This window comes from Mesoplodon bidens (assembly GCF_964165515.1).
Source record: "Mesoplodon bidens genome assembly, chromosome: 2".
In the NCBI taxonomy this organism is placed as follows: Eukaryota; Metazoa; Chordata; class Mammalia; order Artiodactyla; family Ziphiidae; genus Mesoplodon; species Mesoplodon bidens.
Window position 1 is genome coordinate 182,675,476 of NC_138177.1, and position 13,620 is coordinate 182,689,095.

Consider the following 13,620-nt stretch of genomic DNA (forward strand, 5'->3'; position numbering starts at 1 on the left):
AGGTCAGGCTTGGGTTGAAAAGCTTGGGATGAAGGGCCCTGGACCTCTCAGAATCAGAGAATGGGCCCTGGTCTGAGATTTTTTTTTTTTTTCGGTACGCGGGCCTCTCACTGTTGTGGCCTCTCCCGTTGCGGAGCACAGGCTCCGGACATGCAGGCTCAGCGGCCATGGCTCACGGGCCCAGCCACTCCGCTGCATGTGGGATCTTCCCAGACCGGGGCATGAACCTGTGTCCCCTGCATCGGCAGGCGGACTCTCAACCACTGCGCCACCAGGGAAGCCCTATTTTCTGTGATTTTCACACATGGCCTTCATCCTGAGGACTGGCTCCTGCCACTTAAAAACACACACACACATACAGATCTTGGCAACGCTGAACTGGTGAGAGATGTAGTAGGAAGGGTTGGAAATCACAGATGGAATCCAGGCCTCCTGTCAGGTGCTGGGTCTTCCCTCCTTTCCTGGCTGCAGGGACAGAGCCTCCGATAATTCATCGAGGGGATAGAAAAGACGCAGGGAGTGAGCAGAGGACGCTCGTTTTGCTGTGTGGGAAGGCGGGCTAGCTGCTTCTCCGTGGTTCTGGATTTCAGGGCCTCTGTGCAGAAGCGCTGGCAGGGCTTTTGGCTTCTGCCTTCTGAGTCCTGCGTGAATCGATGTGCAGTCCAGTCCTCTCTTTCTCCTCTTGGTAGTTCTGGGATCTCAGCCCAGAAAAGGCCGTTTCCCCTCTGCTCTCCCCTCCCCAGTGGTCGGCTGAAAGGGGTGACCCAGCAGCTATCTGTGGAGGTGTTCAGGTTCTTGCCACAGTCAAGACCTTTTTATAAACTCACCCGCACACCCATTCTTGATAAAAACACTCGGAGTAGGAATTGATTTTACTTCCCGAACATGATAAAAGCCCTAGAGCGAGCATCTTACTTAGAGGGGAGCTCGGAGGACCGTCCCCCGAGGTCACAAGTAAAGGCAAGGGACCCTAGTTAACGTTGTCTGGGAGATTTTAGCCACTGCAGTAAAACAGGAGGAAAAAAATAAAGGCACAGGAAGTGGCAGAAAAGAAGTAAAGCTATCTGGCTTTGCAGATGGCGCAGTAACATACCTGGAGAACCCAAGAGATTCAGTGATAAAAGTAACTCAAAGAATTAAAAATTCAGTAAGGTAGCAGCATATAAAATGAATAATAATAAAAAAGGCTTGCCTGAAATAGAAAACCTGCTTTTCATTGTTTTTGTTTGCAGGCCTGTTTGTTTTCTAAGGTGTGTTTTGTGTCAGTGAATTTTAACTCGGCTCGTGAAACATGACTTTTTCATAATTTGATGAAAAGGGGGCGTTGGTTTTGTGTCTGCGCCTTGGATTCATCTTCTTGAAGATGGCGTTCCCTTCTCCCGTGTTGGTTCCTGAGATGTCCTCTGCTCTGGTTTCTTTCCTGGGGGGCTCTCCTCGCCCGGCCCTCTGTCGGCTGTTTCCACGTGGGTTTCCCGGCCCGAGAGGGGGTGTTGCTGCCACGACTGGCCGGATGTGAAAGGAAGCGTGCTCCCCGAAGCCGGGACCACTGTGCTTTGCCAAGACCCATCTGGCCGCGAGGGCCGGATCAGAGAGGGGAGGCCCCGGAGAAGGGGGCGCCCCAGCTCTGCCCGTGGCGTGCGTGGCTCTTAGCCTTGGGCCCTTGCTGCCTCGCGGCTCCCGGCTCCCTGCGTTCAGCCTGTGCCTTTCTTCCCCTCACGTGCCTCTTGCTCTCCGGCCTCGGTGTCTTTGTTCACCCTGGTCGTCCCACCTGGCGCCGGCCGCCTGCCCAGCCCAAGTCCCGCGCCCTCCTGGGGCTCCCGGAGCCCCGCCCTCCCAGGCAGCGGCGCGCCCTTCGCCCCCCGCCGCGCCTCGGCCTCTCTCGTCCTGCCCCCCGTGCTGGCTGTGGCTTTCTCAGGCGCCCGTCCCCTGGAGGTCCCCGTGTCCCTTGCCTGTCTCCCATGGTGCTCTGCAGAGAAGGAGCTCGGTGAACGGCCACTGAGTGAATGAAAGAAGTCTTCTGGAAAGACGGTTTGAGTTGACGCTGCCCGGTGGCCGTGTCCTGAGCCATTGGCAGCTTTTCTCTGTCAGAATCACGGGCCGTAAATCCAACTGGGCACGTGGCTCCCATGTCCTCAGACTAAGCTGCCGGGTTGGGCCCACTCATAGGACAGGCTCTGCCCCGTGCTTCACAGTGCCCTGTGGTGCGCACGCTCCTGCAGGGGACGCGTGTCTGTCTGCCTGACCCCCTCTCCCCACCCCCAGCACCGGCGCTTTCTGCTCGGCGCCCTGGGGTGTCTGCACTCCATCCCTCCCGTCCCCCGAGTCCAGTCCCCCTCGTGGTCCTCCCTGGAGCCTGCGCCAACCCGTGCCTCCTGTCAAGGTCATTTCTGACCTGCCATTGCCAAAGCCGGTGGGCGGGTCTGGCCCTCACAGTTCAGCCGGCTGCCCTCCACCCTGCCACCTCCCTCCCAAGGCCCAGGATCCCCCTTCCCTGCTCTCCTCCGCCCGCTGCCACCCCTTCAGTCCCTGTGCTGTTCTGCCTTCCTTCCTGTCCTGCCCGGCATCAGGAACTCGGGGCCCCATCCTCACCCCTGCACTCCCCCCCATCCCCGCCGGGACTCCTGTGCCTCACACCAGCCTAGGCCAGCGGCTCCTGACTCTAGCTGCTTCTTCGGGATGGGCCTCTCCATCCATTCGGGATGGATGTCCGGCACGGAGCTCCACTGCTCCCCCTGTGGGGGTGGCCAGGCCACCCTTCTGCTTGTCGAGCCAGAAGCCCTGCGGTCCTCCGGGACTCGGTCTCTCTTCAAGGCTCTCTGTCTCATCTGTCAGCCAGTCGTTCGGGCTCTACGTTCAAAACGTCAGAACCTGAGTTCTCCCCACCTCCACCATCGCCTCCAGGACATGCACGTCACCGTGGAAATGGCTTCACACCTGGTCCGAGTTCCGCGACCAGGAGCAGCCCAGCAGCCTCCCTGGTCCACTCAGAGCCAAAGGCAGCTCAAGCCGGGCCTGCTCGGCCCCCTTGCTGGCTCCCGTCTGACTCCAAGTAGAAGCCCAGCCTTCCGCTCGGGCCGCTTCTCCGCTCACAAGGCCTCCAGGACCCGTCTCCCCACACGCCTCCCGCCCCACCGTGTCAGCTCCCGGGCTCTGCCCCTCGGGTTCCCGGGACACGGTGGCGGGGGGACACCTCCACCTGCTGGCCGTCCGCCTGCTCTTCCCTCTGCCGGGGTTGTGGTCCCCAAACAGCTGCGCAGATACCTCTGTCTTCAGGTCTCTGGAGAAAAGGAGAGGGCTTTCCTGACCACCCTCTGTGAAACGGCCCCCACCCCGGCCTGCTCGCTCCCCGGGCCTGGACAGATCCCTTCCCTGCGGTGTAGACGGGCCACGTGCTGAGTGAAGGGACCAGAGAGAGTGAAGATGAGAGAGAGAGGACGGTCCCTGAGTGGTCAGAGGGGCCCAGAACTGACGGGGGCAACAGCAGGTCAGCCCCCCAGCCCCCCAGAGCACGTGTGACGACGGCCCCTGACTTGGTGAGCGTCTGGCAGCCCCTCCCGTGTGCCAGCCCCGTGTGGGGCTCAGGGTCGCAGCCACTGCCCCGCCCAAGACGTCCAGAGACAGAAGGGCTCCTGCAACACGTCCTGCACACGAGCGTCCAGCCGCCAAGGGGACACACACGGCTGCCCCAGGATCCCGAGGCCGGGGGACCTCGCGGGACCTGAAGGAAGAGAGGGAGGCAGAAGCGGCAGCCCCAGGGTGGCAGGGGGCACGCGGGCCGAGAGGAGCCCCTGCCAAGCCAAGGAGGTCTGGGAGGCGAGGCGAGGCGAGGCGTGCGACCCCTGCACAGACGCTCGTGTCTGCTCGGGTTTCGTGGGGCAGTTATGGAAAAGCGGTCCTCTACATCTGGAGGGGGAACCGATTTCACGGAAAAATGCACAAGGAGGCACAGATGCTCCTTTCCAGCTCTGTGACCTCGTTTCGTTGGAGCCCCTGCTGTGTGCTGGAGTGGGTGTCAAACCTCTGGCCGGGGAGGAGGCAAGGAGGCCAGGAAGGCGTGTTTCCTCCTTTCGAGGAGCTTCTGGTCTCATGGGGTCAAGAGATGAGGGCGTGAAGGCTGGTGTGGGCCCCCGTTTCTTCATCGTGAGGCTGAGTTGTGTTAGGCGATGGCCCCCGTTCCTTCCAGTTCTCACTTTCCAAGAATTCTTGTTTCTGAAAATACCGTTCTCTGCCGCGAAGGCTCCAGAGAGCAGCTTCCTGTCCATCTGGATGGAAGGGCGGGAGCTGGGGTCTGGTTACAGCCCTGAAGCCCCAGGCGCTGTGAGCTGCCCGTGAGCTTCCTGCCTCCCCGCTCAAAGGACCTGCTGACACCCATCCCGGAACTGGTTTCCTCCTGCACGCACTGGTCCCCTGAGCAGCTGGGGACGTGTGTGGCTCCCGGCCCCTCTTCTTCCTGAACTGCAAAGCATCTCGCTTGAGAAACCCAGCCAGCTCTACAGCCTGCACACGTCCTTCCCTACGAACGGACCGGTGCTTGGGGTTGTGGTGCCCCGTTAATCAGCTTTTGCTTCCCCTTTGGTTGCGATCATTTGGGGCACACACGGCAGACGTCCCCTAACGGTGTCTGGAGCGTAATTCTTCAACGTCAGGAGCGTGAATTCTTCCGTGTTAGCCTCACCCCTGCCTGCAGCCTGGACTCCTGGGAGGAAACCGACGCCCTCCAGAGTGGTTGTGGGCCATCAAAGGCGTGACCTTGCCTCGTGTGGACTCCGGCGAGGCCACCTCGTCCCACTGGGAGGGGCTCGTGCGTAACTGCTGCCACCTTTCCCTGCTCTCCATGGCATTTGGGGCAGGAACACGTGTGCCCTACTTCCCCCCTTGCCTGTTCAAAACAGGGAAGGCATTGATTCTCAAACAGTAGTAAGCAAACTTAGTTGTGACCTTCTCCAGTTCCCTGACACAGAAGTAAGATGTGGCCTCGTGGCCGAGCAGCCCTTCCCCCCCGGCTCCCTGGGCCTGCGCTGCCCCGGGGCCGGGGGAGCCACATCCAGCTGTGCCCGAGGCCTCCGCCAGATGCCACCTTTGACATCTGTCATTAGAAACCAGTCGTCTTCACTCACTGTGCATTAATTTCCAAAAACCTTTATTAGCTACCTTAATTAATATTCCTCTGCCCTTGGTCCCGGTTCCCAGAGACCTGCAAGTACATTTGGAGCCTGACGGGGAAGAAGCCAGGCAGGTCTCGGGAGGCTGTCGCTCAGCCGGCTCTTAGAATAACTCCCCCTGTAATTTGCAAATGGTGGGCTAGTGAAAATAAGATGGACTTACTATCGTTTTCTTAACATAGGAGGCCGGCACCCACACTCCTTCAGCTGGGATTAAATATAGAAATGGGGGCATCACGAATCACCCCCCACAGCGCAGTCGGTGGCGCCGGGCTCTGAGCTGCCAGCGGCTGCTTTGGGTTTGCAGCAGGCGTGAGACCCAGTCAGCCAGGCAGGCCTGGGAAAAGCAAATTCAGCCTCTATTTTTAAGCCAGTCAACGTGCTGTCAGTACTTTAAAAACAAAAACAAAAGCAAACCTGTAAGCAGTTAAGTGTTCGATTCCAAAATGTCTCTGGTACCCGATGTTTATCTGTATGTTAGTGGCCAAGCAAGTCTTACTTTTTTCCTTCCCATAATTCCTGAAATGAACGCAGTGTCCAAGGGCAGCAAATCCTGCAGTTTTGTTGTCATCTTTTTTTCTTTTTTTTTTTGCGGTACGCGGGCCTCTCACTGTTGTGGCCTCTCCCGTTGCGGAACACAGGCTCCGGACGCGCAGGCTCAGTGGCCATGGCTCACGGGCCCAGCCGCTCCGTGGCATGTGGGATCTTCCTGGACCGGGGCACGAACCCGTGTCCCCTGCATCAGCAGGTGGACTCTCAACCACTGCGCCACCAGAGAAGCCCTGTTGTCATCTTTTAAATGGTGAATCTCGGGTAGTGAGAGCAGCTCACGACAGGCTAATTTGCCAAAGTTCTTTTCCCATCGTCAGCGGCACCTATCATATCTAAATGGGAAGGAATTGATGAGGTTTTTCGGTGGGAACCTGGAAAGAGGCATTTTTGAGAAAACTCGGATACTTGATATTTTTAATTAAAGTGTAAAAAAGTGAAGGGGAGAAGGTGATTCCCAGTGTCAGAGAGGGCTGGTGGCTCCCTCTGGCAGGACAGAGGGCCCAGCTGGGCAAAGTAAGAGGAAGAGCAGTTACCAACCAGGCAGTTGGGTTTCTGGTTGTTTTTGTTTTTAAACAAAATTTACTTTTCTCAGTGGACACATCGATTGTAATGTCTTGTGTCTGCAATCATAGATAAGGGTATCTTGTGATAACAGTCTTTCTTTACAAATGTCATAACGGGATGAGATTATGTGGATTTTATCGTCCGTCTTCTGCAAGGGCCGTTTTCTCTTAGCAACGGAGAACAAGAATGTCTCTCTCAGCCCAGACCCATGCAGCGATGGGTCCAGGGTTGTTCCTCACCGGGAAGAGGGAAGAGGGCTCATAATCAACATTTAATTATACAGGCAGACCTTGTTTTATTGCGCCTCACTTTATTGCGTTTCACAGATTTTTTTTTTTTTTAAACAAATTGAAGGCTTGTGGCAACTCTGCATTGAGCAACTCTGTCCAGCACCCCGTTTTCCAACAGCATTTGCTCCCTTCCTGTCTCCGTGTCACATTTTGGTAATTCTTGGAATATTTCAAATTTTTTCATTATTCTCCTATTTGTTATGGTGATCCATGATCAGTGACTTTGGTTGCAACAGCTGCTGTTGCAAAAAGATTACAACTCACTGAAAGCCCAGATGATGGTTAGCATTTTTTAGCAATAAATTCTTTTTTATTTAAGGTATGTACATTGCTTTTTTAGACATAATGCTATTGCACACTTAATAGACTACAGTGTAGTATAAACATAACTTTTATATGCACTGGGAAACCAAAAAAATTCGTTTGACCAACTCTATTTCTCAATTCCCTGTATTGCAGGGGTCCGGAACCGAGCTTGCAATGTCTCCAAGGTGCCTGTAATCTCGGTTTTACGAGATCAGTTCCTTTCCCTCTAAGTAGCCGCCAGAGTCCACTTTGCACACGGGACCCCAGAGGGCCCAGTTATGCTTCACGCTTCTCCGTCGCGTTTGTGAGAACAGACTCGGGGCCGCCGAGAGCCGCGGGCACAGGTTTCCACTTCCAGCGCTGACCCCGCGCTACCCGCACGCCAAGCGGGGGGCCAGGAGCCCCCACTGTAGAAGGCTAAACACTTGAGTTCTGCACACGTCTGAGTTTTTCCCCCAGAAAGGTTTTCCGTGCAGCGAGCCCTATGATCTACCGTGGTGTCACTTCCCACTGACCCCACCGTGGTCCCCGGGAGGTAGAGAGAACGGAGGTGGGCGGAGATGGTCCAGGTGAGACCCGCCTGGAGCTCCTCTCCTTGTGGACCACACCTCCTGTCCCTTGGTGCTGGGATTCCTCCTCAGCCTTGTCACCAGCTGCCCGTATATCACTGTCCCAGTACCTGGGATCAACCCCCATTTGGGGTATCATCTGATAGTAGACTCGTGTGGTGGGGTCACGTCTGCCCCCTGACCTGGGCACTGGGAGGCCGGGGCCTCAGTCCAGGAGCCGTCACTGTAACCACTTGTTTCCTATGGGTCTCAGCCAATCGCAGTTCTCTCCCTGGTCTCCCAGCTCAGATTTGTGTGCTGGCTCTTGGGGTCGGCAGGGGCTGTCTCTTCAGGTGTGAGATGAATAGTGATTTTGTCATCAGACACGTCCCCTAGCAGCTCACCTGGCTTCTCCTGGCCTCACCTGGACTAACTGTGATTGTTACCCAAGTTTGGGCCCTGCGACTCACTATTGGAGCTGCTTCCCGGGGTCGATTCGGCGTTCCTTTGGTCCCTGATTCACTTACTCACTTGCAGCCCTTTCTGAGCGCTGTGTGTCAGGTTCTGAATTGGTCAGGACACGGGGACAATAAGGCACGTCCCCACCCTGTGCCAGCTTCCGTGTCACGTGATGTGATGGTCTGGGGGTGCCACACTGGGCTGATGGGGCATCAGACAACAGGAGCTCAGCCAGCTGCTCACGTTCCCCCACCCCACCCCGTGTGCTCTGGGCTCAGAGCCCATCCTGGCTAGCACATGCTTTGGATCCTGCAGTATATTTAGTAACAGTGAAGTCCCTCGTGGAACCTCTACCTGCCTTTAAAAATTTTTTTTTATCTTTTATTTTTGGCTGCGTTGGGTCTTGGTTGCAGTGCGCGGGCTTCTCATTGCGGCGGCTTCTCTTGTTGTGGAGTACGGGCTCTAGGCGCGCGGGCTCAGTAGTTGTGGCTCGCGGGCTCTAGAGCACAGGCTCAGCAGTTCTGGCACGCGGGCTCAGTAGTTGTGGCACATGGGCTTAGTTGCTCCGCGGCATGTGGGATCTTCCTGGACCGGCGATCGAACCCGGGTCCTCTGCGTTGCCAGGTGGATTCTTAACCACTGTGCCACCAGGGAAGTCCCTGCATTTTGGATAAATGGGGCAAAACGCTGGTTGAAGGAGCTGATTATTACTTGTTCCATTTAGTCTTCCATTCTTCGCTTCTGCTTTTCAGGACCTACAAATAAGGGATTAATTGTAGGTACTTTCTGTGTTCTAAACATCAATCCCAATATAAATTCTTTCTTTCTGACCTCCAAGCCACCCCTCCCCGATGACACCGCCCGGTCACTTGGGAGCTCTGGATGCGGGACCCCCACCCTGCACACACGGATGTCGCTGCCACCGCCACCTCTCAGCAGGAACTTGAGCTCTCTCCTCCACAGTCCTGTCTTAGTCTCAGTACCGTGGGATCTGGGTCGAGAGGCGGCGTGGCCTCTGGTGGCCTGTGGTCAGGGGCTGGTCCCTGCCTCTGCCCGAGGGCGTGAGCCACAGTTACATGCCTCTCTGTGCCTCTGCTTCCTGCTTTGTAAAATGGAGACAATAAGGGCCCCTCCCCCTCTGAGGCTGCCGTCCAGGGAGGGCCAGCACTCATTCATTCGTTTGTTCATTCATTTGTTCTTACACTCAGTATGTGCTAAGAGCCTACCATGGGGCCGGCCCCGGGGGGCATCAGTGAACAAGGACAGTGTCCTTCCAGCTCGAGGGGCTCTGAGCCACGCGCTGGAGCGTTGCCTGCGCCTGGACCTCCGTAAACGCCCGCTGTTTTTCGTCTAGTTCTCTGCTCCCACCACCATCCTGCACCAGACTCCAGTGTCACCTTTCTTTGTTCTTCTCTCGAAAAAAATCTCTGGCTATCTCTGTCTCATCTGTTCCCAGAAGGACGCTGATGTGGCTGAGTTCGCTGGTGTCTCCATCAGAAAACAGGACAGCCACACGTAATACACATTCCGTCATAAATTTCTAACATCCTCTGGTTAAAATGCTCGCAAGCCCCCCTCCCCCATGACACACGCATTCAGTTTCTACCAGAATCCCCTCTGTCTCTTCATCCTTTTCTTTTTTGGGTACGCGGGCCCCACCCTGTTGTGGCCTCTCCCGTTGCGGAGCACAGGCTCCAGACGTGCAGGCTCAGTGGCCATGGCTCACGGGCCCAGCCGCTCCGCGGCATGTGGGATCTTCCCGGACCGGGGCACGAACCCGTGTCCCCTGCATCGGCAGGCGGACTCCCAACCACTGCGCCACCAGGGAAGGCCTCTTCATCCTTCTTGCATTCAACTGTTTCAAGACTCTGGATCAGCCTTTTCTTAATGTAATAAATTATCGTCTTTGCAGCTGTGTTTCACGGCAAATGCAGCCGACCCCAGACACTGAATGAGCTTTGTTGGTCACTTATCGCACTTGGAGTAAGTCTACGGGAAACACCTTCTGAATTCAAGCCTCCAGCTCACACCGAGTCCTTTCGAGAGTGGGAGCACTTGTCCAGCTGCTCTAACAACGTGAATTTTATGAGGCAGGTCAGCCTAGGAGCACTCAGTCTGGGCTCTGTCACTCCCTCTAGGAAACAAACACACACGCACGTGCACACACACGCAGGCGTAAACACGCACACTGACCCACGGCCTCATCCGCAGGTGGTGTGTGTCGCCCTTGTCCAGCGTGTTTCCTGGTGTTCTGAGACATTTCCCTTGTCTTTCTCTTTCTGTTGATATTTACCCTCTAGACCACAGCTCTCTACCCAAAGCCCCGAATGAAACCAGGGTGGAGGTCAGCGGTGCTCACGAGCCCCTGAGTCTCTGAGCTGCAGCCGCTCAGCTCCTGTTCGCTCTGCACAGTCACCTGCGTGTCCCTGCTGCCACCTCTTCTAATTTGCAGATGCAGAGCCCAAAGCTCGGAGGACGATCTGCCCGCTCAGCGTCCCCAGCCAGGCGGGGGCAGGGAGCGCTCAGGCCCAGGCCGTCCCAGCTCTGAACCACCATGTGGGAGGGACAGTGCCCTCCCCCACCAGGTGACCTGTATGCTGGCCTGTGTTTTCACCTCTTTGGAGCCCCAGGCCGTTGAGGGACTTGGCTGCTAAGCCAGCACTTGCCCCGCCTTCATCAAGGCCCCTCCCTCACTGTGGGTAGAAAGGCCAGGAAGGACTCGTGCTGGGCTTAGGCATGGCTTCCCGGGTCCATTTCCAATATGACTTAACCCCCAGAGCCTCCTCGCAAAGCCAGGTGTTACCCCTTGTCTCAGACCTTGAGCGCCAAGCCGCTTGAAGCCCGGAGCCTCCCTGCCCTGCCAGCTGCCCAGGGTTAAAACCTGGCACCGGTGGTTCTGTTTTCTGCCAGAGAGCCTTTCCCCAGCCTCTCATGTGCACTCTCTTTAGAATTGGACCTTGTGTGACTTTGAGCCTCCGTTGAGCAGAATGACATGACGCAGTATCTTTGAAAACGCTTTGAGCGTGGCAGGTGCCAGCTAACTCTGCCCCATTGTCTCCATGCTTTATCGTCATCGTCAGGATCTTGCATGAGAAAAGTCATGGTAATAGAAGCATAATTTTAAAATCAACAACCCTAATGTTTTTTTTAAAAAACTTTTTTATGATGGACATGCTCAAATATACACAAAGGTAGAGACAAGAGTATACCAACCCCCCAGGTATGCCTCTCCCAGACAGAGGGCCCCTCCCTGCCTCCCACGTTCCTTTTAACTAGTGTCTTCTGCTGTAGTATCTGTACGAGGCCTCTGGTCCATTACAGACGGGGCTTCTGTCCTGTTTTTAGTTTATTGTATTTTGTCTCCCCTTCACAGTAAAGAGAGTTTTAATTAATCACCAATGTTTAAAAGTTGGTAGATTCCTCATAAACTCGTAGGTTCCAGGCTTCTCTTGAAATATTGTTAGTCTGGTCTTGCTGGGGCTGAGGGACAGTAGGAGGGGCCGAGCAGCAGCTGTCCTGTAGGAGGGTCCCCGCCAGCTCTCCTCGCTGTCAGCTGTCCGGCGTCACCTGCCTGGCCCTGCAGGCACTGAAGTCCACGAGCCCCACCTGAAACATGGCTCCCTGGGAGCCAGGGTTTTATGAGCCTGCCTCTCTCTGCATTTTTAGAAATCATTCTGTATCCTTGGGTGAATGTACATAACTTTTTTTTTTTTTTTTGGCTGTGTTGGGTCTTCGTTGCTGCGCGTGGGCTTTCTCTAGTTGTGGCGAGCGGGGGCTACTCTTCGCTGCGGTGCGTGGGCTTCTCATTGCGGTGGCTTTTTTTTTTGCGGAGCACGGGCTCTAGGCGCACTGGCTTCCATAGTTGTGGCTCACGGGCTCTAGAGCGCAAGCTCAGTAGTTGTGGCTCACGAGCTTAGTTGCTCTGCGGCATGTGGGATCTTCCCGGAACAGGGCTCGAACCCGTGTCCCCTGCATTGGCAGGCGGATTCTTAACCACTGCGTCACCAGGGAAGTCCCCATAAGTTTTAAGATTTCTGATAGTTATCAGGTAGGTCAGTATCATTTTGCTGCTTTTATAGGTCAAAACGGTTGAATATTGGCCATTTCATGTAGTTTGACCTAATAAAAGATATGGTTCAAGGTTTTAAATATAAGATAAGAAGAATACTGTGTTGCCCTTGGTGGGGCAGGAACGGGGGGGGGGGGGTGGAGGGTTAGCAGCAGGTATGCCGTCCTGATCCCGTCAAGTAAGGGGGCGTGAGCAGAAGAAAACGTCTACGGCCTGAGGTTTTAGACACCTTGGCCCGACAGTGTTCTTTCAGTCAGCCCACTTGTCTAGTTTTGCTTCTTTTCTTATATAACAGCTTTATTGAGATGTAATTCACATGCCGTACAGCTCTCCCATTACAAGTCATTGATTTTTAGTCTATTCAGAGTTACACAACCGTCACCACGATCAATTTTAGAACATTTTCATCACCCCAAAGAGAAGCCTCATAACCACATTAGCAGCCATTCCCCACTTCTCCCAAATCCCCTATCCCTGGGCAACCATTAATCTACTTTCTGTATCTATGGATTTGCCTATTCTGGGTATTTCATATAAGTGGGATCCTCCAATATGTGGTCTTTTTTGTCTGGCTTCTTGTTGTTAAGGTCCATCCATGTTGTAGCCTGTGTCAGCACTTTGTTTCTTTTTACTGCTAAATAATATTCCATTGTATGGCTATGCCACATTTTCCTTGTGCATTTATTGGTTGGTGCACAGTTGGGTTGCTTCCATTCTGGGGCTATTATGAGTAATGCTCTCATGGGATCAAAAACTCGTGTGCAAGTCTTTGCGTGAACGCATGTTTTTATTTCTCTCCGGTGCACACCTAGGAGTGGAATTGCTGGGTCACGTAGCAGCTCTGTGTTTAGCCTTTCGAGACCCTCCCAACTGTTTCCAAAGCGGCTGCACCATTTCCGTTCCCAGCAGCCGTGTAGAGGGTTCCGATTTCTCCACATTCTCACCGGCGCTTGGCATCTGGCTTTCTGATTGCGGCCACCCTGGTGGAGAGTGTGACAAAGCTTTCCCGGCAGGATAGGATGCCTGTAGAGGTTAGGAGAACGGTCGTCACTTTGTCAGTGGCCTAGAACCTCAGCCACAGTCATCTTCCAAAGCTCTCAAGGAAGCCAGGTTTGCGGCCCTGCGGGTGGGAACGGGGGCATCGTTTCCCATAACCTGTTTCCAGGACGGGCAGTAGGCTCCCCTTCCCCACGTCTAACCTGCCGCCTGCCCGCCTCTGCAGGGGTCACCATGAAGCTCATGGACGAGGTGGCCGGGATCGTGGCCGCGCGTCACTGCAAGACCAACATAGTCACGGCTTCCGTGGACGCCATTAACTTTTACGACAAGATCCGAAAAGGTAAGAGAACTCCGCCGACAAAGAGGGGCGCTGCCTCGGCTGCTTGGGTCCCGTGTACAGTTTGCTTTTGGTTCACCCTGCCTGTCCCGGGCCCTGGCCTCTGCCCATCTGCCAGGACGCAGGAGCCAGAGCCTCGAGTCTGCCTTTGGTGATGCATCTGTGAAGTTACGGTTTGCCGGTTTGACTTTTTGGTCTGGTAAATTCTGTAACTCAGATGCGACTGGGGCCTTTATCCTGCTGAAGAGCCGCATAAACTCGTCCTCTTAAACTGCCCCAGGCACGGAGCCCTGCGAAGACCCTACGCGCACAGTTGCTGCGACCACTGCCACCA

General features: G+C 55.2%; 1 protein-coding gene across 1 annotated transcript in view; it reads left to right on the forward strand.

The window, feature by feature from the left end:
* The window catches only part of ACOT7 (acyl-CoA thioesterase 7), a gene marked incomplete at its 5' end in the record, with an annotated part of 92,147 nt that overhangs the window by 43,700 nt on the left and 34,827 nt on the right, over positions 1 to 13,620 (forward strand). Inside the window, one exon of the mRNA XM_081225407.1 lies at positions 13,173 to 13,289. Coding sequence (XP_081081533.1) covers positions 13,173 to 13,289 — 117 coding nt within the window. The remainder of the gene's footprint in view (positions 1 to 13,172; positions 13,290 to 13,620) is intronic.